Raw genomic sequence first — 24,711 nt, forward strand, 5'->3', positions numbered from 1 at the left:
TACAGTCCTTGGACTCCCTCCCTCTCTCTCTCTCACTGTCCACTCTGCCTATAAAAAAAAAAAAAAAAAAAAAAAGAGCCAAACTAGAACCCAAATGAAATTCAAGACCTAAACTGGTATAGGCACTATAACCATAGCCTTCCACGAGGACTCTGAAAGGGAGCCCCCAAACAAAAGAACTTCAACAAAATACACGAGGGGCTCCAACAACCCAACACGATCCCTTGGCCTTTCTGGAATGTATGTGCCAGGCTTTTAGACAATACACTTATCCACATCCTGAACCCTCTCAAGACACCCGGACTCAAAATTGGACAACGCCCTCCTGACAGAATGAGACCATGACAAACACTGGAAGGAGGGTCTGAAGACTGCTGCTGACACTCCAGCCTGGAGAGCTACCACACTACCTCACAAACTCCCCTTCCAACGGTGGCTCACTGCTGGGAGGGTAAGACCGGGCAGTCCCCCGTGAAACCACAAAACTGGACACTCTAAATCAGCCCATGGTTTCTGTCACACAGTTTGCCTTTAATGTGTGACAGCCCGGAGGTGCCAGAAGTCCATTCTAGGTTGCTGAACCTCAAAGATGCCCACCTGGTAACTCAGACCTTGAGGTTTTCACAAATGGGAACAGTTTCATGAGAAGGAATCTGAAAGCTGGTTATGTGGGGTCACCCTTATGTCTAGTCTCACTTCTCTGGGGCAGAAGTGTCACTGCTGGGACACCTCTGCCCCAAAGACTGAACGCGGAGTCCTGCTGGGGGCCCTCCAATTGGCCTCTGGACAAAATGCGTGTGCTTCCAGTTCTACACACCCACGGAGCTATCTGGAAGGAAAGGGGATGACTAATGGCAGAGAGCAAGGAAATAAAGCGTGGGCCTCTAACACTAATGTCCCTGAAGGCAGCACAGGGCCTCACTAAAGTGGTAGTTATGCATGGTCTGCGACACCAGAAAACCAATACCCTATGGCAGAGGAAATCAAACAGCAGATCAAGTGGCTAAGAACGCTACCCCACACCCCGACCGCGATGTCCTGAACTACATATGGTGCTCAGCCTGCTTTTAGCTTATCTAATGAAAGATACCCTGCTGATACCGACTTGAATATGCACCCCAAAAATCAAGGGGTTTTCCAACAATGATTTCTGTTATAATGCTGGAGGAAAAGTTTATATATATATATATATATATGTGTGTGTGTGTGTGTGTGTGTGTGTGTATACACTGATGAAGTCACCAGAACTGCACGGCTGTACTCACTATGGAAAGAAGCCCTACTGTAATGGCTCTCAAACTTTGCTGGTTACAGGCTGGCAGCTACCACACAGGAAGTTACCTGAGAGTGCAGGTTACATGCGACAAACAGTCCCAAAGCAGTGGAAGTGCCCAAGTCCCAGGCACACAGCATCAGGACAGTTACCTGGAGAGGACTGGCACACTGATTTCCCTGTGAGGACAAAAGCTCCCAGAGGAGTTTAGTACTCGTTAATGTCTGCGGACACTCTTACCGCTCACCAGAAGCAACCCAACACGAAGTGAAAAAGCTGCCAGGGTGCTCCCATGTGACGTAGCCGCCTAAGCCTGCAGGGCTGATGTGGGGCCCGTGCTGCCTGCAGACACCACCCAACAGGTTTCAAAGGCTCTACGAAGCTTCATGTGGCCTGGGGACGGCAATTCTCAGGACGAGTGGAGAAGATGAGCCACACTCTAAAGAACTGAGGCCAGATTTGACCAGCAAACCCGTGGTAGGCTGTCTCTGGCCTTGCTGTGCAGCTCCCAGAAGGAGGCTCTGTGAACTGTTACTGGGGAGACCCCAGACCCCCGTATTTCATAGGAACGGCAGATCTGTCTAGCATTCATGGCCTTGCTACTGCTTTCATCCCTTAAGACTCCTGTCCCACAGGTTCCAGCACGGCCAGCAGGCTGTCTGTCTGCACTGGGGCCGCAGCACCCACTCCCAGGCCTCCAGGCTGTCTGTCTGCACTGGGGCCGCAGCACCCACTCCCAGGCCTCCAGGCTGTCTGTCTGCACTGGGGCCGCAGCACCCACTCCCAGGCCTCCAGGCTGTCTGTCTGCACTGGGGCCGCAGCACCCACTCCCAGGCCTCCAGGCTGTCTGACTGCACTGGGGCCGCAGCACCCACTCCCAGGCCTCCAGGCTGTCTGACTGCACTGGGGCCGCAGCACCCACTCCCAGGCCTCCAGGCTGTCTGACTGCACTGGGGCCGCAGCACCCACTCCCAGGCCTCCAGGCTGTCTGACTGCACTGGGGCCGCAGCACCCACTCCCAGGCCTCCAGGCTGTCTGCCTGCACTGGGGCCGCAGCACCCACTCCCAGGCCTCCAGGCTGTCTGACTGCACTGGGGCCGCAGCACCCACTCCCAGGCCTCCAGGCTGTCTGCCTGCACTGGGGCCGCAGCACCCACTCCCAGGCCTCCAGGCTGTCTGACTGCACTGAGGCCGCAGCACCCACTCCCAGGCCTCCAGGCTGTCTGACTGCACTGGGGCCGCAGCACCCACTCCCAGGCCTCCAGGCTGTCTGACTGCACTGGGGCCGCAGCACCCACTCCCAGGCCTCCAGGCTGTCTGACTGCACTGGGGCCGCAGCACCCACTCCCAGGCCTCCAGGCTGTCTGACTGCACTGGGGCCGCAGCACCCACTCCCAGGCCTCCAGGCTGTCTGACTGCACTGGGGCCGCAGCACCCACTCCCAGGCCTCCAGGCTGTCTGACTGCACTGGGGCCGCAGCACCCATTCCCAGGCCTCCAGCCTAAGTGGGCAGTGCCCTATTCGTCCTTCTGACCACTGGGTTTTCCCTAAAACTGCATGGATCAAGCATGGATTCACTACACCTGAGTAAAGGCCACGCCCCGTGCCCCCCCCCCCCCCCCGGAAGATAAGCTCATCCTCATCTGTGGGCTAAGACAAGGGGACCACCCCACCTTTCTAAAAGGCTGGACTGACAGCTCTGGGTGTTCTGGACCTCTCCCCCTGCCAAGAATCTCTTCTTTTCCTTGGATTACTGGGATAAGTCCTTCAGCCGCAGGGGGAGGGCCTGCAGTAAACGGACTTATGAACATACAGAAGATTTAAAATACCTCTTTAAAAGGCCAAGCTCCTTGGGAAGGGGGAAGAGGCTTCCTCTTTTAGTCCTCGGTGTGTTATTCTTGGACCTAATCACCTCAATCAATCACTTTTCATGTGCACAGTCTGCTGTTAAGGTGAAATAGCCCCAGTTTTTCCTTAAAATCACAATGGGGGGCTCACGTTGTGGCGTAGCAGCTTTAGCCACCTCCTTCGATGTGGGTATCCCATATGGGTTCCAGTTCGTGTCCTGGCTGCTCCGCTTTCAATCCAACTCCCTACTAATGGGCCTGGGAAAGCAGGGGAGGCTGGCTGAAGCACCCAGGTGGGAGAGCCAGAGGAAGCTCCTGGCTCCTGGTTTTGGCTTGGTCCAGCTATGGCTGTTGCAGCCATCTGGGGAGTGAACCAGCAGATGGAAGATCTCTTTCTTTGTAACTCTACCTTTCAAATAAAATAAATAGGGGTCAGCATTGTGGCACAGTGGGTTAAGGCTGCGACGCTGGCATCTCATTTGGGCACTAGTTCGAGTCCTGACTTCTCCACTTCTGATCTAGCTCCCTGCTAACGCACTTGGGGAAGCAGTGGCGCAAGTACTTGGGCCCTTGTACCCACATGGGAGACCCAGATGAAGCTCCCAGCTCCTGGCTTTATCCTGGCTCAGCCTAGCCACTGCAGCCATTTGGAGAGTGAACCAGATGTCTGTCTCTCCTTTTCTCTCTGTAAATTTGCTGTTCAAATAAATCTTTTTTTTTTTTTTTTTTAAAGAAGACTTGAAAAAAGAATCTTAAAAACAAATCATAATCGGCAGCTTAGTAGCTACAGATGCTGATTCCCATTGGCAAGACAACGTCTTCACCCGGCTTTCCCAAGCAGCAGTCTTGGGGGAACCTTACCAGCCCAGGCCTCGAAAGGCTGATGAACTCTGGGACCCCCGGGCCATTGTCATCAAAAATCTACCTATCCACAGCCTTCCAACAGCACTCCTGGTGAAAAAGTGCTGGGGCCCTCTAAGGATAATTAGAGACCACAACCTTCTCATGGCTCTGCAGTAGGTTTCTGGGTCTGTCCTCAAAATACCTTCCGTGTCTGTCAACAACCATACATGCCTCGATTTTGGGAGATGTGCAGATTTATACACAAAAATACTCGTAAATGCCTGGGAGGTGTTTCTAATCGTGTGAGCATCAACTTCCCCTTAAAGTCCTAGGCCTCCTGGTACGTCCTTCCTGTGTGGTCACAACTGCTCCAGCCCCGTTCTAACTGGGCTTTCAAATGTCTGAACTGTACTTGCGAGACAGGAACAGGCACCTCCGGCTATCGCCAACACTCACTCATTGCTGCACCCCATGGTGATTTAACCTGGCCAACACCAGCAAGTGCCCTGCACTGTCAACTAAACAGGATTTCCCACAGACGAGGACGATGACTGGGGAAACCTTATGGCTTGGAGCTCTGACGTTAATCAAGTTCAGGTTACTCTGCAGTGGGCTGGTTCACAGGGACAGGCAGCCCTAGAGGAATCTGGAATTCTTATGATGTCATTCATAGCTGAGCCAGGTGACTGCTCGGGTCGTTAAGGCACAACGGTGCTCCACAGACGCCTGGCCCGGGTGCTGTCACGGCACAGTGAGCTGCCCTTGGCCCTCTCCAGCAGAACAGGAGTCTGTGCCGCAGCCACCAGCTCTGCTGCATCTGAGTGGACACGTCTGGGTCGCAGAGCAGATCTCTACGTGTCAGATCAGACAGCCAAGGGGATACGTCAGAGCCTGGACAGAGCTTGCTGAGACCTGGTAGGACTGGATCACATCCTGGTGCCCAGTTTTCCTTGGGGTTGGCCTTGATTTTCCCATTTCTAATTTTTCTTCCCTGTCTTGTCCCTGTCTGGTTTTTTTTCTAATTAACTTAGATCTGCCCAAGTCCCAGGCCACACGCCTATTCTCTGGGAACTTTCACCTCTGCAGAGTAAGCTCTCGAGCCTCAGAATCCTTTCGCTTGCTGACTAAAGCCCCTTAGAGTTCACGATTCCACAGTGCCCCGATACATCAGGGAGTAGCCCCTGTCCAATTCCAATTTATGATTAAGTAACAAGGGGAGAGATTAACACCCCTCCGCCAACTCCCCTTGCAAAGAAAAGGATCCAACCCAGTTTTAATCTCAAAGTCCACGAGCTGTCCCTGCAGCTGGATGGGAGCCCCAGCTGATCGGCTGTGACGAACCCCCTTGATAGAAACTGCAGGCCCAGTCCTGTGGAAACCAGAACGGCTCTGCACCTGAGCAGCAGTCTCGGCCTCAACTTCACCTTTCTGACTAGAGAGCTGAATCCCCTTCATTACAGGGCTAAATCCCCACCCCCAGTGAACGTGGAATGCATGTCACATACATGACTTGGAGGGGGAGTGTGCCCTCCCTTCCAGAACTCCCCTGAAACAGTGTGTGCGTGTGTGTGTGTGTGTCTGTCTGTCTTCCCTAAAAGAGCCCTCCGCAACTTCTAATTCCTGGTTGCTCAGGGAGGCCAGCCCAGACACACTCCCTGCTGCTCACAGCCCTGGTCATCTGCATGTTTCCACTGGCACACACGTTAGACACGAGCCCTAGGGTTTTTCTGCCTGATAACAGTGTGATGGGCAAAGCTCCTTCTCTGACTTTTCTGGTTTTTATAAGGAGACTTTCCCTCAAATCTCACCGAGAATGGAAGCAAAGGCCCCACTGAGTCTGCGACAGAGACCCCTGGAGAGGCAGCGACACTGCTGAGGGTGGCAGGAGCCTGCCCTGTGTATGTGTTGGGGGAGGCCAAGGAAGGGGCAGGGAGGGGCAGGGCATGAGCTGAGCAGCTGGCTGGGCAAGGCCCCGTACTCTGGTGAGGGAGCCACAGGGACCCCAGCTGACTTCGGTTTCCAGTCATGGAAACCCCAGGAAATGCTGGGTCAGAACCAGAGGCGGGGGAGCTGGTTGGTTAAGGCAAAGCTGCTTTGAGGCAAATATCTGCATACCTACTTGGGGGATTCCGAATCTGAGGTGCTGTGGGGCAGCCAGGGAGAAGAAGCGAGGGCTTAGACTGGAGAAGAGAGACGAGGCTAGAGATACAGCGGCGCTGGCAGATGTGGCGGCCACAGTGCAGAAACGTCAGCAGTGAGCACTCCTCTGAGGGGCGGGAGGACACACTCAGAAACCCGGGAGAGGCCAGCCTGCTAGCACAGTAGGTTGTGCCACCTGGATGCTGGCACCCCGTATCAGAGCATGGGTTTGCGTCCTGGCTGCTCCACTTCAGGTCCAGCTCCCTGATACTGCACCTGGGAAGGAGCAGAAGATGGCCCAAGACACTGAGCCCCTTCATCTATGTGGGAGACCTGGATGGAGTCTGTGGTTCCTGACGTTGGCCTGGCACAGTCCCAGTCATTATGGCCATCTAGGGGAGTGCACTGGCAGGTGGAAGACCTCTCTCTCTGTCACTCTTTCACATAAATAAATCAATCTTTAAAAAACAAACAAACAAACAAACAAACAGTAGGAAAAAACCTAGTTGTACAGACTGTTGCAGGACATGAAGTAGAAACTACAGATAAGAACTGGATGGGTGAGAGGCAGACCGAGATGGTGGCTGGGAAAGATGCTACAGGATCAGCTGCCCAGACATCAATTCAAACAGCTATTAATGCACCAAGCCAGGTTCACAAGGGTTATAAGGAAGCCAGGTGAGAGACCACAGTGCCTGTAGAAGGCAGGAAGGGAGTTGCTGGCATCACCCCTGTCCCCAGCTCCAAGCAGAGCAGCCTGGAGACAGACTGCAGACCCCTTCCCTTCCCTAGGAGGGCTGAGGTGCGATCTTGGGCCTGAAACCCGGGACCATGGCTGCCACTGTAGAATCCCGCGCCAGGGCCCTCAGGCCAGTGCCTGCAGCCTCTGCCTTCGGACTCTCCTTAGACAGGGCCAGTGGACCGCCTCCCTCATTCTCTGCAGGCAGCAGAACAAGACTCCAGGCTCTGGGGAGGAGGAAGGTGAGAAGAGCCTACTTGCCTTGGGGCTCAGTCCTGGGCCTGCCTCAGCCCCAGAGGCCCGTCTGCAGGCCACTGCTCACATATGGAGCTCCTAAGACGGCCCTGGCGTAGAGTGGAACTGGTCCACCTCAGTCTGTAGCACCACCAGCCTGCATGGGCCTGGTGTGCAACTCTGAGACTGTGCAAGGTGGAGTGGCTGAGACTCAGGGAGCACAGGCATGGCTTAGTGGCAGCCTACCTTCTCCACCTCTCGCCTAGGCACATAGCAAGGGACTCCAGGTGCTGGGGAGTAGGACACAAAACTAAACACAGGACTACATCTTAGAAGTCGGCACCAGGCTGGTAAAGCCCAACACGGGGCAGATGCTGATGGCCCCTGTCCTCCGGCTCTGCACTGTTGCCAAGTGGAGACCCCTGAGCCCAGTCAACCTGTAAGGCCAGGCACAGTATCATGGTGCCTGGTCACAGCAAGAGGCCTGCAAGGATGGATCACCCCTCTCTAGACAGACGCTGTTCATTCTGAACACCACTCCAGGGCAGACAGAGGATTCTCCAAGCCACAGGGAGAAGAAACAAGCAACAGAGATGTCCTATTTCCTGACCGCAGAAACCTTGCAGGCCAGGACGTGGGGCGGGACTTCCTCAGTACTGAAGGGAAAAACCTCCTACCAAGAACAGTCGGAATCTATTCTGTAGTCAGGAAGGAGAAATAAAGACACTGCTAGGCGAACAAGAGGTCAGAGGACCCACCGCCACCAGATCTGCTCTGTGAGACATGCTAAAGAGAGTTCTTCAAACCCAAGAGACACGGAGAGAGTAAGAAGCAAATACGGTGAGGTAGAAAGGTCACTGTCGAGAGCACCTGGAAGCCAAGGCAGGCGTCTACAGCCGACTCACCCATGACAGAAATGCTGAAGACATGTCCTAGAGAAAGGACAGTCTTCAGGAACTGGTGCTGAGAAAATATGTTTCATACACAGAATTAACTCGGTCCTTACCTGACTCCACACACACAAATCAACTCAAAATGGATTGAAGATCCAAACCTAAGACTTAGCAAACTAAAAATCTTCTGCACAGCCAAGAAAATTATTAACAGAATGAACAGATGACATACAGAATGGGAGAAAATATTTAAACTACACATGGCCGGCGCCGTGGCTCATTTGGCTAATCCTCCGCCTGCAGTGCCGGCACCCTGGGTTCTAGTCCTGGTTGGGGTGCCGGGTACTAATCCCGGTTGCTCCTCTTCCAGTCCAGCTTTCTGCTGTGGCCTGGGAAGGCAGTGAAGGATGGCCCAGGTGCTTGGGTCCCTGCACCCACATGGGAGACCGGGAGGAAGCACCCGGCTCCTGGCTTCAGAACAGCACAGCACTGGCCGCAGCAACCATGAGGGGAGTGAACCAACGGAAGGAAGACTTTTCTCTCTCTCTCTCTCTCTCTCTCACTGTCTATAACTCTACCTGTCAAATAAAAAAATTTTAAAAATTAAAAAAAAATAAACTACACGTATGACACAGTGTCAATAATCAGAATATGTAACAACTCAATAGCACAGGAATAAATAATCCAATTTAAAAATGTACAATAAATCTGAATGGACATGTTTCTAAGGAAGACATCTACATGGCTGACACATGCATGAAAAACACCCTTAGCATCACTGAGTATCATTCAGTTAGAATGGCTGTTAGCAAAAAGGTAACAAGGACTGAAGGCCGTGGAGGAAAGAGAACATCTGGATCCTGCTGGTGGGAACATCTGTGGAGAAGTCTGACCTAGCAGTCCTGAAGGATATGAAGTCAAGTGTTGAACGACACCTGCACTCCATGGTGACTGCAGCACTAGTCACAACAGCTAAGAATGCAAACAGCTTAAGTGTCCATCAACCATCAAAGAAAATGTGACACGCACACACTCGCGCAAACACACACACACAGCCAATCAGCCACAAGAGGATAAATCCTGATATCTGTGACAACATGGAGTTCATCATGTTAAGGGCAATAAGCCAGGCAGGGAAATCAAGTGCTGCATAGTCTCCCTCACATGTGGAGTCCAGAAAAGTTGATCTTGTGGAACCAGAGTGGAACAGTGGTTATCAGAAGCTGGGAAAATAATGTGGGGGGAAGAGATGGGAAAGGCTGAATAATGGGTACTGAGTGACAGCTCTCTAAGTCACTGTTAGACACTAAGTTGTAGTTGAAAGCTGTAACTAAGTTACAGTCAGACAGGAGAAAGGGCTTCTGGTGTGGTGTTGCACCGCAGAGTGGCTACATAAAAATGCTGTGTTTCCATAAATATCTAGAAGAATTTTGAAAGTGTTCACCCAGAACAGATATAAACATTTGAGGAGACAGTTACATCACCCTATATTGAACACTGCACAATGTATACGGGCATTGGGACATGACGTGGTACCCCACAAATATATGTAATTCTGACACATCAGGTAAAATGAAAATAAAAACCAGAGTGCTGGACGGCAGAAAGGGGAGATGAAAACACCTCTTGTGGGCAGTGACATGGCGACTGGCTGCCGAGCACCAGGCTTGTTACGTTGGCGTTTTCACCAGAAGACAAGGGGACGCAGGGGAGAAAGAACACGGGGGAATGTGGGCCTGCTTCCTTAGTACAGAGTGAAGCCGAAGGGGTCTGTTGGAGACTGGACTCCTGGGAGCCGCACGGCCCCATCCCCCAGGGACAAGGAAGGCCCTGCTGTCGGCACAGTGCAGAGGCCCTGAGCAGGAAAAGCAACTGCCCCAGGCTCAGAGGCTGCAGCTGCCAAGGAGGGGACAGGAGGTGCGGTTCCTGAGCGAAGCCAGGCAGCCGGGGGCTTGGCAAGGACAGAGGAGCCCGCGGACGGCATCTGTCCAGGGAAGCGCACGGCTGTTCTTCCAGAGGGCACCGCTGACAACACATCTGACAAAGGGTCTGCTCTGCTCTGATACAAAGAGCTCACACAAACCGCACCACGGTTTCTCCAAGACCCCGGGTTACAAATATATAAAACAATTTATTTGCCCACCCACAAAACGCAAATGGTTTATAATCCTTTGAGTAAATGCCCAACTTTACCAGCAATTCAAGCACTGGAGCAAAGGAGAATAGGATAAAGGCTTTTCATTGATCCATTTAGGAAACATCTAAGTGATGCAGTCAGCAGTGTCGATTTGAGAGTGAGGTGAAATACTTATAAACTCTGCTCATGGAAACATAAATTGGTATAACTCACCTGGAAAAGATTCTAATTATTAAATATAAATATAAATAATTATTAAATATAAATATAAATAATTATTAAAGAGGTCAGACGTGTCCATACCATTTGATCCCAGAATTCCCCTCTAGCAAACACTCCTGGTTAGGCAACTTGCATTATGAATGCATTACTGTAAGAACCCTGGGATTTCATGGGGGTTGGGACTGGTTCAGAGTACTGTCTCACAGCACAGGCTGCGCACAAGAATGGTACCCACACCACAGCGAGTAGAAGGCATCTGAATTATCTGGTGACATTTACAAAAAATCTTATAAAGGATTTCCCTATAGTGAAGAAAGAACAGGATGGTTTGATTGTGGGTAATTTCAGGGTGCTTCTTTCTCCAATAAATAATTATTGACTATGTCATAGGCACTATATTAGGAGTTGGGGATACAGCAGTGAACAAATGAAGTACTTGTTTTCACAAAATTTATATTCTAGTGTGGGAGACGGATAACAACAACTACATAAGCACACAGCACATCCTAGTATATAGCACATACAGGATGAGACAGGATCCGAGGGCAGCGTGTTAGGTGCGATTATAGATCCCTCTGACAACTGCTTCTCAAATGCACGGACGAGAGCTGTGGATGAGCCCTTCCACCTCAGTCTGCGGTCAGTGTGTGCTTATCTGGACGCTATGGGAGAATGAGTTCCACGTTCTAGACTCCAGATATACAGACATATTTCTAGAATGAGTTCCACGTTCTAGACTCCAGATATATAGACATATTTCTAGAATGCATGTTCTAAGTTGCTAGACTATTTAAGAAGTGAAAAAAATACTACAGATTATGTTGTTTAATTTTTAGAGACCAACCACACACCATGGCGAGGGATGTGTGTAACTTCGTATGTGCAGCAGAATTTCTTACCCCAAGTTCTCTTCTTTCTGAAGGGGCTCTAAGCAGACCTCAGTTCTCCGTCCTAGTTTATAGTCTCTGACAATAAGAGAAACAAAATGAGTGACAATTTTTAAAAACAATTTTTACCAATTTTAAGCTTTTTTCTTAAGTGCAGGGTCATTTTCTGAATACCATAATAGAACCCTCCAGCTTCCAGGAAGGGCGAGAGCTAGAACGCGGGCTGTGCCACTGTATTCAGACTCTACGTGGAAGCTCGACTGTCCAGCCAAGGCTCAGCCTCTTGGGCCAGGTGCTTTTTGGATGGGCACCACAACAGTCATGGGTGAAACCTTCAGGGCTGCTTGCAAGGGAACTAACAACTCCCCAAAATGCCCAGACATAGCGTTTCTGTTCCAAGTCCAGGGCAGGACAAGCTGGCTCACATCTTCCTGGGATGAAAACAGCTTACTGCTAACATCTGTTGCAATCCCGATTCTGAGGATGTCAGTCTCCGGAGGACGCACAAAGCTCTATTTATACTTCATGTGGAAAACCAACATTGTCTCGGAGTTTAATTAAAAATCTCATCCAACTCGCAAACTTGGAGTGACCAGGAATGGGCTTTCTGTCATCATCTGACTCAAAAGACTGATTTCTCCCACAATTCCTCTCACTGCCCAGTCGTGCAGGGCCTGCCGAGTGGCCAGTGGGAAACCTACTTGAGCTGCTGCTGGTTGGTTCGCAGAAGCCTGCCTGGGCGCTTACTCTCCACTGTCCAGGCTCTGAGGAAGGCTGGGGACGGAACAACGAAGTCTGAGAATGGGGGCAAGGCCATGGCCTGGAAAAAGAAACAGATGTTTCTCCAACAGGTTCAAGGGTACTCACAAAACATACTTCTTTAGACACAAAAAGAACTACTACACAATGAAATCTGAGGGAGAATGTATCTCAAAGTTACGATACAAATCTATTTTTAAAAAGCACAGGAATCTCTTTTACATAAAACTTAATCCTGAGTAATTCTTGTATTATTCTCCACTGAAATGAACGTGAGAAAATGCGTGTTTTATTTCTAAATCTGAGCCTCATCTTCTGATGCAGTGTTTGCTTTGCCTGCAAAATAACTTTTGGTTTTGAAATGTTTCAAAATCTTTGGTTTCAATCAGTACAGCTAAGCTGCTTGTTCCAATTCTGTAGAGCGAATATCTTTAGATTGAAGCAGAGATAGCTGCCAATATTCAGCCATTCTGGACTTAAAACCAGTAATTTTGTATCTTTCAAACTAATACAAGAAAAACATCTTTCTCCTGTTCCCATGAGAATAAAGCCACTTGGTTTTTTTGAGGAAGGTTATTTCACACATCGGGACTCACAAATAGCAAACATCAACAACTAACTGCTAGCCATATATGTACGTATTATATTATATATGCCCCCATAGTGCTTCCTTTAAGAAAACGGAGGATGTTCATTCAGTACAGCAATAGCAAATACTTCTTCACCATTTTGTGTTGTATGAGGGTGCTTCAGAGTTCATGGAAAAATGGAATTAAAAGATGTTTATTTTGGAATCATGCATGGCTTCTTCCTAATACACATTTATGTGGACTTTTTAAAGATCCCTTGTACCTGCAGGTCCCCTCCCTCTCTGTGTTAATGCACCAGGAAGCAGTACTATGTCTAGTTATGTAGCACCCTAGCACAGAAGCTGATCATCTGACCTTAAGGAGACCTGGTAACAAAACTTTTAACAACATTTAACAAGTGGGTCACAATGGTACAAAAACAATGTGAAAAACGGAGTAAAGTGAATGCTTTACAAATGTTTCAAGAAAACATGTTTCCCTCAAAAATAAAAATGAGCATAAGCCACAAGTCACTGAGGAGAGAGTCAAACACAAGCACGGCATGCCTGCCAGACGAGGGACCCGTGAGAGCCACGAGGGCAGCTGGCCGACACAAGTACCAGGAGCTGTCTGAGCCACAGGCACGTGCTGCCTGCACGGTACTTACCACTGAACATGGCATATAACAAATGCCATATCAGAACAGACTGTAGTTGAGGGAAAAGGAAATAGAAGAACATATTAATATCTCACTGGAAGAAGCCGTCTCACCACTAAGGCATGCTGCAGGGGGATGTCTGACCTGAGACTTGAGATCCACCAATGTGGCGTCTTCTGAGATCTCTATGTCTCCCACGTAGAGGAGAGAAACTTCCACAGGCATCTTTCCAGGAGCACCTTTGAAAGGACAGAGCGGGATGATTGGAAGAACTTTAAATAAATTTACTTTGTGTTTGTGAAATAGATTGCCATGTTTTGATATTATTATCATTTTTTTAAAAAATAAAAATGTATTTATTTGAATGAAAGTTACAGAGAGAGAGACAGGGAGATTGTCCACCTGCTGGTTCACTCCTCAAGTGGTGGCAATGACCAGGGCTGAGCCAGGCCAAAGTCAGGACTTTTATGCAGGTCTCTCATGTGGGTGGGAGGGGCCCAAGCACTTGTGCCATCTTCTGCTGCTTTTTCCAGGCCACTAGCAGGGAGCTGGATTGGAAGTGGGACAGCTGGAATCTGAATCTGCGCACATGGGATGCTAGTGTCACAAGTAGCAGCTTAACCCAGTATGCCACAAGAGCAGGCCCCTGATGCTGGCATCCCACATGGGCACCGGTTTGAGTCCTGGCTGCTCCACTTCCAACCAGCTCCTTGCTAATGTGCAAGGGAAAGCAGCAGAGGATGGCCCAAGTCTTTGGGCCCCTGCACCCGCGTAGGAGACTGGGAAGAAGCTCCTAGCTTTGGATCAGCACAGCGCTGGCTGTTGTAGCCATTTGGGGAGTGAACCAGCAGAAGGAAGACCTCTTTCTCTGTCTCTTCCTCTCACTGTAACTCTACCTCTCAAATAAATAAATAAATAAATAAATAAAAGAAATATAACTATAATACTTCAAGGTACTATATAAAAGCTAATAATTATGTAAAGCAGGATAAAAAGAAAAACATACACAATGAGCTGGTCCTACTATAAATATATTCTGTATCTACAGCAACAAAAAAAAAAGAATGTGTTTTCTTTTTCTTGGTCTCCCACATGGGTGCAGGGGCCCAAGGACTTGGCCCATCTTCTACTGCCTTCCCAGGCACATTAGCCGGACGTTGGATCACAAGTGGAGCAGCTGGGACTTGAACTGGTGCTCTGATATGGGATGCTAGAGTTGCAGGCATCACTTACCCTTCTGCACCACAACACTGGCCTGCCTGCCTGCCCGCCTGCCTGTCTCTCTCTCAGAAGCTGAGCAACCACAATAGCACTCCAAGATGGGGTGCAGGCACCCCACGCAGTGGCTTCATGTGCTGTGTCATAAACCCCACCTCCAATTTCTCCTCTTTATAATGAAGTGGAATTCCACTTTGTTCAAAAGTGACTCAACCTACTGCTAGGGACTTCCAGCCCTTGCAATGTGCATACTGAATTTTAAGTAAAACAGCATCTTTGTACTCTGTCAATATTTCTTCTCAGAAGTCAGTGAGATTCCACAGATGCCCTGGAAGCAGCTCCTGGAGGCTCTGGGAAAGACAACAGGCCCAGCAGGCATGCAGGATGCAGACTCCAGCCCTGGTTTCTGTCCCACGGACTGCAGTGAGGTCACTGGGAGTAGCTGAAGCTTCAACTTCCTGTCACATATAACAAACAGGTGCAAGTGCTTGGGCCCCTCCCACCCACATGAGAGACCTGCATAAAAGTCCTGACTTTGGCCTGCCCTGAGGACCTTGAGAAATGATACATACAGGTCTTTGGAAAGTTAACATATTGATATAATATTTAAGATTAACAGAAAGAGTGGAGCTTATGAAAAAACAGGATGGTGTGGAGGCAGGCGTTGTGGCGCAGCAGGTTCAATGGGCTCGGGATCCCCACATCCCATACTGGTTCCCGTCCTGGCTACTCTGCTTGTGTGCACCCAGGAGGCACCCTGATGACTCAGGTGCTTGGGTCCCTGCCATCCATGTGGGAGACCCTGATGGAGTTCTAGGCTTCTGGCTTCAGCCTGGGCCAGCCCCAGCTGATAGAAGCTGTCTCTCTTACCCTTTTTCTCTGTCATTTTACCTTTCAAATAAGTAAATAAGTAAAAACTTAAAAACAAAATAGGATGGTGTGATTTATATGGGATGACTTTTGATTCCTGACCTTACTTTTCATGCCACACTAGCTGCTATAATTTCACTCTGTCCTCACCTTGGGTGGAAGCAGCTCCCCAGCCCTCACCTCGAGAAGGGGTATAACTGGAACCATTTTGATGACTCTTCCACTGTCCTGAGGGCTCCCACAGCTGGTACCACCAGATTGGCACCTTCAAGAATCCCTGAAGAATGGAGCATGAAAAAAAAATCATCTTTTCAGAGGCAGAGAGGTGGCTGGGGGAAAGGGGTGTGGGGAGGGAGGGAGATGGAGAGGGAAAGAGAGAGAGACAGACAGAGACACACAGAGGGGACCTTTCTGCTGGTTCACCACCCCAAAGCCCAAAATGGCTGGGGCTGGGTAGCAGGAACCCAATTGAGCCATGACCTGCTTCCTCCAAGGGTGTAAATTAGCAGGCTGCTGGAATTCGGAGTGCCTTGAACCTAGGCACTCTGGTATGGTACGTGGGCATCTCAACTGCTAAGGCAACACCTACCCCACAATTAAGTTTTTTAAGATTTATTTACTTATTTGAAAAGCAGAGTGACAGATAAAGATAGAGAGATTGAGAGTTAGAGCTATCTTCCATCTGTTGGTTCACTCCCCAAATGGCTACAATGGCCAGGGCTGGGCTGGGCTGAAGACATGAGCCCAGAACTCCATCTGGGTCTCCCACATTGGTGGCAGGGGCCTACATACCTGGGCCATCTTCTGCTGCCTTCCCAGGTACATTAGCAGGAAGCTGGATCAGAAGGGGAGCAGCGGGGCTGGTGCTGTGTTGCAGTGGATTAATCCTCTGTTGGCATCCCATAAGGGCACTGGTTCTAGTCCTGGCTGCTCCTCTTCTGATCCAGCTCTGCTATGGCCTGGGAAAGCAGTGGAAGATGGTCCAAGTCCTTGGGCCCCTGCACCGCATAGGAGACCCAGAAGAAGCTGCTGGCTTCAGATTGGCTCAACTCTGGCCATTGTGGCTATTTGGGGAGGAGTGGCCCAGCGGATGAAAGACCTTTCTCTCTGTCTCTCCCTCTCACTGTCTGTAATTCTACCTCTCAAATAAATAAATAAAATCTTGAAAAAAATGGAGCAGCCAGGACCCAAACTGGTGTTCTAATACGGGATGCCAGCATCGTAAGTGGTGCCTTAGTCTGCTGCACTACAAGGCTGGCCCCACATGGATCATCTTTAATGTGTAAAGATTAAGTGAATTTCCAGTTTCTTTTCCATGAAGAGAAACATCTTGATGACCGAAATGTTTTTGAATTTATTATTTTCCTTTTTAGCTTCACTACAAACTGCCACAAATTATACTTGTTTATTGTTTTTACAATCCAAAGTTTAAAATTATAAAAATCAGATTTTGAGATTGCCTGGACTAAATGTTCTTTGGTTGGAACTATCTATGTAGATAAGATAGATGAGGGGCATGACCAGTAACAAACTATTTGCCTGACACACTACGCCACTGCTTTCAGGCAACAGAAGATGCGGCAGACTCCCTCTAGTATAAAGAAGCAACGATGTGTTAACCTAGGAGGATTCCTACACACAAACTCCAAGTTTACTGCCTGCACATTCCCTGTAATTTCAGATTGACTAATTCGGCTAGTTCTGCTCACCTCTTTATTTGTTAGTAAACAACTGTAATAGATTTACTAAAGGAGATAAGAATGTGAAGCATAACCATGTGAAATATTTTAAATGTTTCAAGAAATGTATATTAGAACACTTTTCTGATTACCAAATTGGTAAAGATCAATGCATAGTCAATCCCATTCAATTAAGTATGTAAACCAGGATAACAAAATTCTATTTTTTAACCTATCAGACTGTCAAAAAATCACAATATCTAATAATTTTTCATGTTAAAAACAGGAGTATAGGGCCAGCGCTGTGGCGTAGTGGGTAAAGCCACCACCTGAAGTGTTGGTATCCCATATTGGCACTGGTTTGAGTCCTGGCTGCTCCATTTCCCATCCAGCTCTCTGCTAATGGCCTGGGAAAGTCATAAAGGATGGCCCAAGTCCTTGGGCCCCTGTACCCATATGGGAGACCCGGAAGAGGCTCCTGGCTTTGGATTGGTGCAGCTCTGGCCACTGCTGCCAATTGGGGAGTGAAACAGAGAATGGAAGATCCTTCTCTCTGTCTCTCCTTCTCTCTCTGTGCAACTCTGCCTTTCAAATAAATAAATAAATCTTTTTTTTTTTTTTTAATATGAGAATTTAAAAAAAAATGGGTGAACTTGAGTTCTCCTAATTGGTGGCAGGAATAAAAAGTGCTATAAGGGACAGGTGCTGTGGCGCAGTGGGTTAAAACCCCGGCCTGTAGTGCTGGTATCCCATATGGGTGCCAGTTCGAACTCCAGCTGCTCCACTTCTAGTTCAGCTCCCTGTTATGGCCTGGAAAAGCAGTGGAAGATGGTCCAGGTCCTTGGGCCCCTGAGCCCACGTGAGAGACCAGGAAGAAGCTCCTGGCTCCGGATCAGCTCAGCTCTGGCCAGTACAGCCATTTGGGAAGTGAACCAGCAGATGGAAGACCACCCCCCCTCCCACCTCTCTAACTCTTTCAAATAAATAAAATAAATCTTTTTTTTTTTAAAGTGCTACGAAGTCTTTGGAGAGTGATTTGGCCATAAGCACCACCGTGTACAATGCCCAAGTTCTATTCAGTGGTCTACTTGCTAACAGCAGCGCACACACAGAAAGCCCCATCTGCAGGCATACAGACCAACCTCCATGCCCTCTTACTTTTTTTTTTTTTTTACAGAGGAAAAAAAGCAAGATTTATTTAAGTCTGAGACCTTCTTCAGGGCTCCAAGAGAGGTAAATCTGAGGGGCTGGTGGTAGTGGGGCTTCTAAGCACAGTTTTGGGGAAAAAAACTGACAATCAGCTAAAAAATATGGAACGCCTCACAAATTTGCATGTCATCCTTGCGCAGGGGCCGTGCTGGTCTTCTCTGCATTGTTCCAATTTTAGCACATGTGCTGCCGAAGCGAGCACTAGGCGCCATTGCAGAAAACTGCTCACACATGGTAGCCATAAATTTTGACTGAGTAATTCTGGTTCTATGAATCCACCCGGTAGACACACTCAGATACATGCAACACGGCACACGGATATGTACTTCCACACAATGGAATATTATATGCTCACTAAATAGAATGCGATAGTTTACATGTAATGATACATCATATACCTGGAAATAAAATAATCATGAAAACAACTAGGTATACAGTACAATGTCAGAATAGGGCATGCAAAACAATTAAATAAATACATTAATAAATAACAGGAATTGGGCTGGGCTGAACTGTCACTGGCAACACCAGCATCCCACATGGGAGCAAATGTTCGAGCCCGACTACTCTGCTTTCTGTCCAGCTCTCTGCTAATACACCTGGGAAAGCAGAGAAAGAGGACTGTTTTTGGATTTTCTGATCAGGTTAAAATATTAACTATAAAAAGCAGGAAATAAAATTTTATTTAAAAATACACGAAGAAAAAATAGCTGATTAGTAGGATCTGGGGAAAGGTCTCTATTTTTTTTTCTTTTATTACTGTCTAAATATCCCTATTTTCCCACAATGAGACTATTATCTACATAATCAGAAAACAATTACTGTTACTTACAAACTGTGTATTCAGAAGCAAAAATCTTACCGGAGGGGGAAGTTTTCCTTCAACTAAGAGCAAAGTATCTCCAGAACATATCATAAGCTCTTTCAGTGTTGCATCCTGGGAATACAGAAATTCTTTTTTGTCACTTATGACTTCTGAAAGGTACAAACAGACCAGGGGATCTTTTTTTAACCCCACACCTCTGTCAGCTTTTGAAGAAATAAATAATAAAGCACATATTGAAGATACAAGAAATAAGCTACGGCTACACAATAAGTACAGGATAGTATATTTACATTGTGGGGTATAAACTTTAAGTATACTAAAAGCTTCAAGGAAAAGGAGATGGATGAGCTGAGAAATGACAAGAGATTGATTTATGAAAATTGAAATTTTAGTTAAGCCTAAAAAGATGGGTTGGATTTGCAAAGCTGGATGAACTCAGACAAGAGAAGGAAATTCTCATGAACACAGGCAATGTCAAAGCTGACACTAAGCATGGCTTTCTCTGGTAAGGTGCTGAGAGACTAGAGTCACAGGGGGAGGCACAGGTGCAGAGAGGAGGCACGGTGGGAGGCACAGGTGCAGAGAGAGGAGGCACAGCGGGAGGCACAGGCGCAGAGAGAGGAGGCACAGCGGGAGGCACAAGTACTGAGAGGAGGCACGGCGGGAGGCACAGGTGCAGAGAGGAGGCACGGTGGGAGGCACAGGTAGCAAACTAACAGAAAATGCAATGGACAGGATGGCACCGATTGAAGGGATGTGGAATAAAGGAGCCACTTGAGATCCCTGAGCTTTTTCCAAAGATTAGTCTGGCTGCTGTAAGCACAGCACGCTGAAGAGCCCAGGAAGTCACCGCAGTAATCTGGGTGAGACGCAAGAGATGGCTTGTGAACCAGGAGGCCAGCAATGGGAACAGCCAGGGAACACGCGGAAAAGCTCCGCAGGCTGAGACTAAAATGAAGAATGAAAGACAAGCAGGATGAGCCATATTTCAGGCTGAAAAGATAGGGGGTGTGCGAGAGAGACGGTCAATCTGGAAAGAGAAGTCAGTTTTGAGGGTAAATAGTTTGCTTTGTAGTGAACTGTTTGATATCAATTTGGGAATTAATAGAGGGGAAAATGCTGAAGATATCTGAAGAAATATCTTCTTCTGACACCTAACTGGTATGTCCTGAAGAAGCTTTGAGGTTCACTTCTTACTCTGAGCAGTCAAACTCCTGGCCAAGACTCCAGAGGAGCCTCTCTCTGCTGATGGCAAGAGTGTTCCAAGGGAAAGCTCCAGTACATGAGTAAACCAATGATGTTCAATGTGCTGTTCATTACCGAACAGAAACCAAGGAGGTAAAGTCTGCACAAGAGGGAAGCTGACCATACTTCGTAAGTTTTCTCACAAAGCTTCATTTTCGGCCTACTTCCCAGGTCATGCTTTGGACTGGGAAGTTTGATGTTATCTTGACCAACAATAAGAAGAGTCAGCAGATTCAAACTATCCTATGATAAAACTGTTCCTAAAGCTACTCTTTAGTTCCAGCCATGCACTCAGTGGGGGGCAGCTCCTCACAGAGCAGCTCCCCCAGCTCCAGCGTGCCCAGCGCCCCAGCTGGCTCCGGCCACACTCCACCCAGCTCCCTACATGGCCTGGTGCCCAAGCTCCAGCGCCAGTACCGCTCACCTCGGCACAAGTCAGCTGGCGGCATCCCACTGTCGTCGCTGGCCCACACCCTTCACCACTGTGTGGCGTTCCCCGTCGCCCCCCTCTGGCCATGGAGCCCAGGCCTTTCTTGCTGAGCTGCACCTATCACCGCCCCTAGGCAGGCAACTCTTGCGGCCCAAGAGTGCAGAGCCACCACGCTCACCGCTGCTTAAGAGGGTGCAGTCGGCCACGAAGCTGGCCACGTCCCACAAGCATAGCCTGGAGCTGCCCCATTCGGAGCTAAAGGAGTTGCCACCCCGGGAAGCCAGCCCTCTGGAAGGCGTTGGCACCAGGGGCATGCTGTCCGGGAAAGGGGCGCTGCCAGGGAAGGGGGTGCTACTGCCAGCTCCCTCAAGGGCCCTGGGCACCCTCCGGCAGGACCGAGCTGAGTGGCCAGAGTCGCTGCAGAAGCAAGAAGCTATCCGCAAGGTGGACTCCTCAGAGGATGATGCCAATGAGGGGCCTGAGGACAGCCAGGGAAGACATGAGCCCGGCTCAGCACCTAACCCGGAAGCGGCCAGAACCCACCCCTCAGAGGAGCAGGACAGGGTGGGGAAGAGGACACCTGCTTGCCCAGGGGCCAGGGGCCAGCGGTCCCAGGCCTGCTGACAGGGGTCGTGCTGGGTTCTCCCAGAATAGAAGGGCCCACTGTTGCCCAGAGGAAGCTTGGGAGCCCACAAGCCCTTGAGGAGGCTAGCAGGTCTTCCTCAGCAGCCCCCAGCCTGGGTAGGTCTGGACCCACAGCCCCCACCCCCCTGAAGGCTGCTGGAAGGCCCGGCACTTGCATGGCCAGGCACTGTCAGCACTTCGTCCCAGCTCCTCAGAACTCAGACCCACCGGTCACTCTGCTGCCGCCTGCACCTCTGTGAGCCCGGACAGGCAGCCCTGGAAAGGCCTCACCAAGGGCCTGGGGGGAGGCGTCCCCCAGCAGAGAGGCCCCCAGGGGAGCTGGGCTGGGCAGCCGGCGGGACTTGGAAACCACAGCTCCAGCCCGCTGTGAGGACCTGTAGCTCAAGCAGGCAGTGAAGTCCCAACCACTTGCTGACCCTGGCCTGGCCCGTCCACCCTGCGAGGCCCTCAGCCACAGCTGGCTCTGGGAGCCTGTGTGTGTACAAGGAGAGAAAGAGGAGCCACCCCTGAGCATCACTAAAGTGCCTGATGCCTCAGGTGACAGGAGGCAGGAGGTCCCGTGCAGAAGCTGCCCGCCACCCAAGAGACTGGCCTCAGCGTGCTCCGGAGAAGCAGGGAGCCAGGGGGCCATCCAAAGCATCAGGACTTGGCACCAGATGCACATTTAAAGCAGACATAGCAACTGTTTGCCATTTCTTGCACTCAGACTTGTATAATACATGCTCCTGCAAACTGAGTTTGGCAGGAACTAGAGCTTGGACCACAGCCCAAGAGACTGGTCGGTAAGATGAATTCTGCCACTATTAACTTAAAGAGAAACTCCGAGATTAAAATATTCAGGGGTTGAAAATTCAAAGTATATCTTCAAATTCTTTCATCAGTTCATTTGTTCTCTTTCTAATGAACTACTGCCGCAAGGGACACGCACTCTCCAAAAAGGGACTTATCACGGAGAGCAGGGATAGTCTCACGTAGCTCCAACTCCCTCTATCAAAATAATACAACAATAAAACAGTGAAAATAGATTCATTTATGGATCTCTGTAGCCTAGAAAGGTTAAACTTTCTTTAGAATTTATTCACCTGAGAGGGTAGGTATCTTGTATACAAATACAAAATAATAATTTTTAAGAACCAAATGTATAGAAATAATCTTACCTCTGCACATAAAGGCTCCCCAGCTTCATAGCACCAATCCATTTTTCGTAAATGCCACGTTTCTCCTGTGAAGCAATCAAAATCAGGATAAAAAAATCAGAATATGTCTTAAGAGTTTGAAAGGAATGACTCTGCTGGGTAAGTGAATTTCAAATAGGGTTTGCTCTGCTAACAGCTATAAATTTTTTAAGTAACTACCTCTTCCAGAGCATCTGATTAATTTCTACTCTTTCATCAAGACCTGTATACTTGGGAATAAAAATGACACTTATAGGGCAGGAGTTGAGACAACAGCTAAGATGCTCATAACCCACATCAGAGAGTCTGGTTTCAACTCTAAGCTCTCGCTGCTGATGCTGACCTAGGAGGCAGCAATGATAACCCAAGCCCTTAAATTCCTGTCACCCATATGAGACCTGGATTGAGCTTTTGGCTCCTTGGCCATAGCAGGCATATGGGGAGTAAATCAATGGATGACAGCTTGTTCTCTTCTTCAAATAAAGAAATGAAAATAATTGCTACTGTTATACAATGTTTACTTTGTAACTTTATAATTTACATGTACACAGAAACATATACATTTATGTACATATATAAGGATACTTCAAAAAATTCATGGAAAATGAAATTGGAAGATAAGGTTATTTCAGTGTATTTTCTTGAAGTCTATGCACAGTTTTTACCATACACATTTTCCACATACTTTTTGAGGATCTCTCATACACAAATATGTAAGTACAGAATTCCTTCTTGAAAGCATCACAAGTTGAGTTTTACTCCTTTGTCTCAGTTGGAGGTATAAGCTAACATTGCTCATCAACTGCTGATGTGTACAAGAAAACTATTCCTACCTAGTTAGCACTTAATCTCACAAAGACAGTGTTAGTGCTTTCCGAACAGCCTTTAATGAAGCTGGAATGAGTGTATGTTTATAAAAGTTAAACAGACTTTAATCAGACTTCTCTTTGTCAGTATATTTGCTAAATGGGTGAAACAAGTACAGAATTAAAAAATTTTATTTATTTACTTGAAAGGCAGAGTGACAGAGAGAGACATAAAGATCTTCCGTCTCATAGTTCACTCCCCAGATGGCTGCACAGCTGTGGCTGGGCCAGGCCAAAGCCACGTGGGTGGCAGGACCCTAAGGACTTGGGCCATCTTCTTCTGCCTTCCAAGTGCGTCAGCAGGAAGCTGGAAGATTTGAACCCACACTCAGACTTGGGATTCCGGCATTGCAAGTGGAGGTTCAACCTACTATGCCACAATGTCAGGTCCAAAAGTTAGACATTCTAGTCATTAAAAAAATAGCAACATCCAGAAACTACTCCCCCTACTCAACAAAACACAAAAAAGCCAAAAGAATAAATGTAGATCTTATATTTAGCTCCACAGGCCAGGTTTTGAATCTCTTCACAGATCCTGTTTTGTCATTAATTCTGGTTTTAAATACAGTTAATATTTATGTGACTTTTAAAAATTTAAAATACATTAAAATCACAAACACATTAAAAGTGAACACTAACAATTCCTAGCATAGCATGGTAGAAAGAAGTCAGGCTGTTTCTTATTGTTTTTCACAGAGATCTATTTTCAGTTAACTTTATACTCGTAAGATTAATCCTATACTAAGTAAAGAGTTCAACAAATAGTATTAAGAAAAAAAACTACCACTGTTCCTCAACAGTCAAGATAAGGGCTGTTCAAAATCATCACATCTCAAAGTGTCCATTTTACTCTTTCAGATTACCTTTTAGTATTATGAAATTATTATTATTCAGGTTACCACAGACCAGGGAGAACACATGGGATTTGTCTTTTGGGACTGGCTTATTTCACTAAATACAATGGTTTCCAGTTGCATCCATATGAATGGGAAAAGGAGAGGGAGAAGGAAGAAGGGTGGGAGCATGGACAGGAGGGGGGAAGGGTGGGAGGTGTCACCATGTTCCTGAATCTGCCTATATGAAATACAGGAAAACTGGTATAACTTCAATAAAATTTAGAAAGAAAGAATAGAGAAAAAAAAAAAAAAAGAATTCAGGTCTGAAAGCACTCAGAGCTCGCTAGGGAGGGCATTTAACCTCTCTCGCCTCTCTTCTACAAAATGGAAATGTGTGATGACCCCTGCATGGCAGGCCTGCTGTTAAATTTAGATACTGCTTGTATGTTTCTAGAAGAACGCCTCTTCCCCAGAGCACGTAACGTCCCTTCTAGACGAGGAAGGCACAGGCT

At 48.2% G+C, this 24,711-nt stretch overlaps 1 protein-coding gene and 1 non-coding gene across 7 annotated transcripts in view; both read right to left on the reverse strand.

Annotated features, from left to right (window-relative positions):
• USP40 (ubiquitin specific peptidase 40) overlaps positions 1-24,711 on the reverse strand; it is a 109,766-nt gene that overhangs the window by 11,673 nt on the left and 73,382 nt on the right. For 5 of the 6 annotated variants that reach the window (XM_062193638.1, XM_062193622.1, XM_062193631.1 and 2 more), the window contains 6 exons: positions 22,480-22,544; positions 19,039-19,113; positions 15,439-15,565; positions 13,345-13,439; positions 11,916-12,034; positions 11,227-11,292 (listed from right to left, as the gene is read on the reverse strand). In XM_062193638.1, coding sequence (XP_062049622.1) covers positions 11,227-11,292; positions 11,916-12,034; positions 13,345-13,439; positions 15,439-15,565; positions 19,039-19,113; positions 22,480-22,544 — 547 coding nt within the window. The remainder of the gene's footprint in view (positions 1-11,226; positions 11,293-11,915; positions 12,035-13,344; positions 13,440-15,438; positions 15,566-19,038; positions 19,114-22,479; positions 22,545-24,711) is intronic. The other variant, XM_062193614.1, reaches the window with a different exon arrangement.
• On the reverse strand, positions 18,272-18,378 carry LOC133768468 (U6 spliceosomal RNA). The gene has a single exon (XR_009866975.1). It is a non-coding gene; the product is annotated as a U6 spliceosomal RNA (small nuclear RNA).

This window comes from Lepus europaeus, chromosome 1 (genome assembly GCF_033115175.1).
Source record: "Lepus europaeus isolate LE1 chromosome 1, mLepTim1.pri, whole genome shotgun sequence".
Lineage (NCBI taxonomy): Eukaryota > Metazoa > Chordata > Mammalia > Lagomorpha > Leporidae > Lepus > Lepus europaeus.